Consider the following 1,910-nt stretch of genomic DNA (forward strand, 5'->3'; position numbering starts at 1 on the left):
TTCTGCTGGTTGTTATGCCACAAAGGAATTTTAACAGAAGAAAGATTGAAGAAGAAAGGATTCCAAGGTCCCTCACAATGCCACTTGTGCTGTGACAGTGAAGAGAACGCCCAACACATTATCTTGGACTACAAATTCTCAAAATAAATCTGGCAGAACCTCTTGAGTCATTGGAAAACAGAATTCATCTTACCTACGTCTATCTCTGACTTATTTGCAAACTGGCGAAACTTCTACCCAGAAACGCTCCCTAAAAACGAAAGTTTCAAAGCTACATGGCTCTCCTTGCCGAAATTTATCTGCTGGCAAATCTGGTTGGAGAGAAATAGAAGAGTCTTTAGAGATGAAAGCTTAAATTTGCAGTTCACCATCATCAAAATAAAAATTCTATGGAAAGAAAGTCTGGGGAGCATTTTTCGGACTCTAACCTAAGACAACAAGACTTAGACTGGGGTGCTTCGTTGGATCTCCAATTCTCTGGAGAAACAAGGCAACACAAGCATACAAAAGAGTGGCAATTCAGAGGGAAGGAGAATGAACTATCTAATTTTCTCATCAGGCAAGCCAGATACACTCTGTTCTTTGATGGGGCAGCGAAAGGCAACCCCGGATTGGCTGGGGCAGGAGGAGTTATAAAGAATAAGGAGGACAGAATTGTGACTAAGTTCGCTTGGGGATTAGGACAATCCACCAGCATTCAAGTAGAAGCCTTGGAACTTCTTCAAGGTCTCAAGCAAGCAAAGGCCTCTGTTCTATCATATGTTAATATTATAGGAGATTCTCAGTCCATAATTAAAGTCTTATTGGAGGATTTTTCTCCTATAGATCTTAGATTGGCAAGAGTGATTTCAAGAATCAGAATTCTGGTGAAATATTTCCAAACTGCAAATTTCCTTCATGTATTGAGGGGGAACAATAAAGATGCTGACTTGGAAGCCAACAGGGCGGTGCCACTTCTCGCTGGCTCTCTCTTGAAAGACGGAATTGAGGAGTGGGACTCCATACCATAAAATAGATTTATGTTTTACTGCGTTATTCTAAATCAGTTTGTTTGTACATTTAAGATAGGAAAATTAATGGAGATAGATTCTCTAGTCTCGAGTAAAATACGTAGATATCCAAATTTTGGGGCCTATGATTAGTTATTGGAAGAAAATTCAAGGGCTATGCCCGATCTATTGTAACCGGTGAAAGGCATTTTGACCAATATCTAATATAAATCCATATCCGTTTATGTAAAAAAAAAATGTAAAAGAGGTGTATGATTTTTGTTATCGTTTTATTTTTAAAAAATTAATAATAAATAAATATTTCAAAGTTTATAAATAAAATATTTTAATATCCACATTAAATAAAGAAAAACTTGTTAATTTTTTTTGTATGCAAGAATAATTATAATTATAATTATAATTATATATACAATTATAATATTAATAATAATTTATTTTCATCTCTACTTTTCTATAAAAATAATAATAGAAAAAATATGCAAAAAATAAGCATATATATTTTATAGGTTTATGTTAAAATATGTTTTTAAATATAAAAGTTTAACATCCATCCATCGTTATTGAAAAAAAAAAAAAAAAAAAAACAACAACATTACTACCTTTACTTGCTAATGTCATATACATACATATTTACTATACCTCTCATGGATATAATTATTCCCCCTAATTAACATTTACTATTCACATTTGTTCTCAGGAAACATAATTAAACTTGTGTGTGTGTCAATCTCTACATACAAAAACATGAGTATGAGTATGGTATGTAAAGCATGTTATAACCCTTATGATTGAAAAATTAATCGAACTCTCATGACAATGTTAGATCATATGTCATCTGGCGACGTGACAATGTTGGAAAGAGAGTGTTTATATCTACAGTCCTTAATGGTCAAAGTTTTC

At 33.2% G+C, this 1,910-nt stretch overlaps 1 protein-coding gene across 1 annotated transcript; it reads left to right on the top strand.

Moving 5' to 3' along the window:
* The first annotated feature begins 389 nt into the window (after positions 1-389).
* LOC149216944 (uncharacterized) lies at positions 390-1,010 on the top strand. The gene has a single exon (XM_089390092.1). It carries the CDS (start codon positions 390-392, stop codon positions 1,008-1,010), a length of 621 nt encoding a protein of 206 aa, XP_089246218.1.
* The last annotated feature ends 900 nt before the right edge of the window (positions 1,011-1,910 follow it).

The sequence above is a fragment of the Pinus tabuliformis genome, chromosome 1_1, assembly GCF_031772625.1.
Source record: "Pinus tabuliformis cultivar Carrire ecotype Pingquan chromosome 1_1, CPIR1, whole genome shotgun sequence".
Lineage (NCBI taxonomy): Eukaryota > Viridiplantae > Streptophyta > Pinopsida > Pinales > Pinaceae > Pinus > Pinus tabuliformis.

Bases quoted from the DNA above. Each gene is read 5' to 3' on its own strand.
- LOC149216944 (XM_089390092.1), top strand. From the start codon at position 390: ATGGAAAGAAAGTCTGGGGAGCATTTTTCGGACTCTAACCTAAGACAA.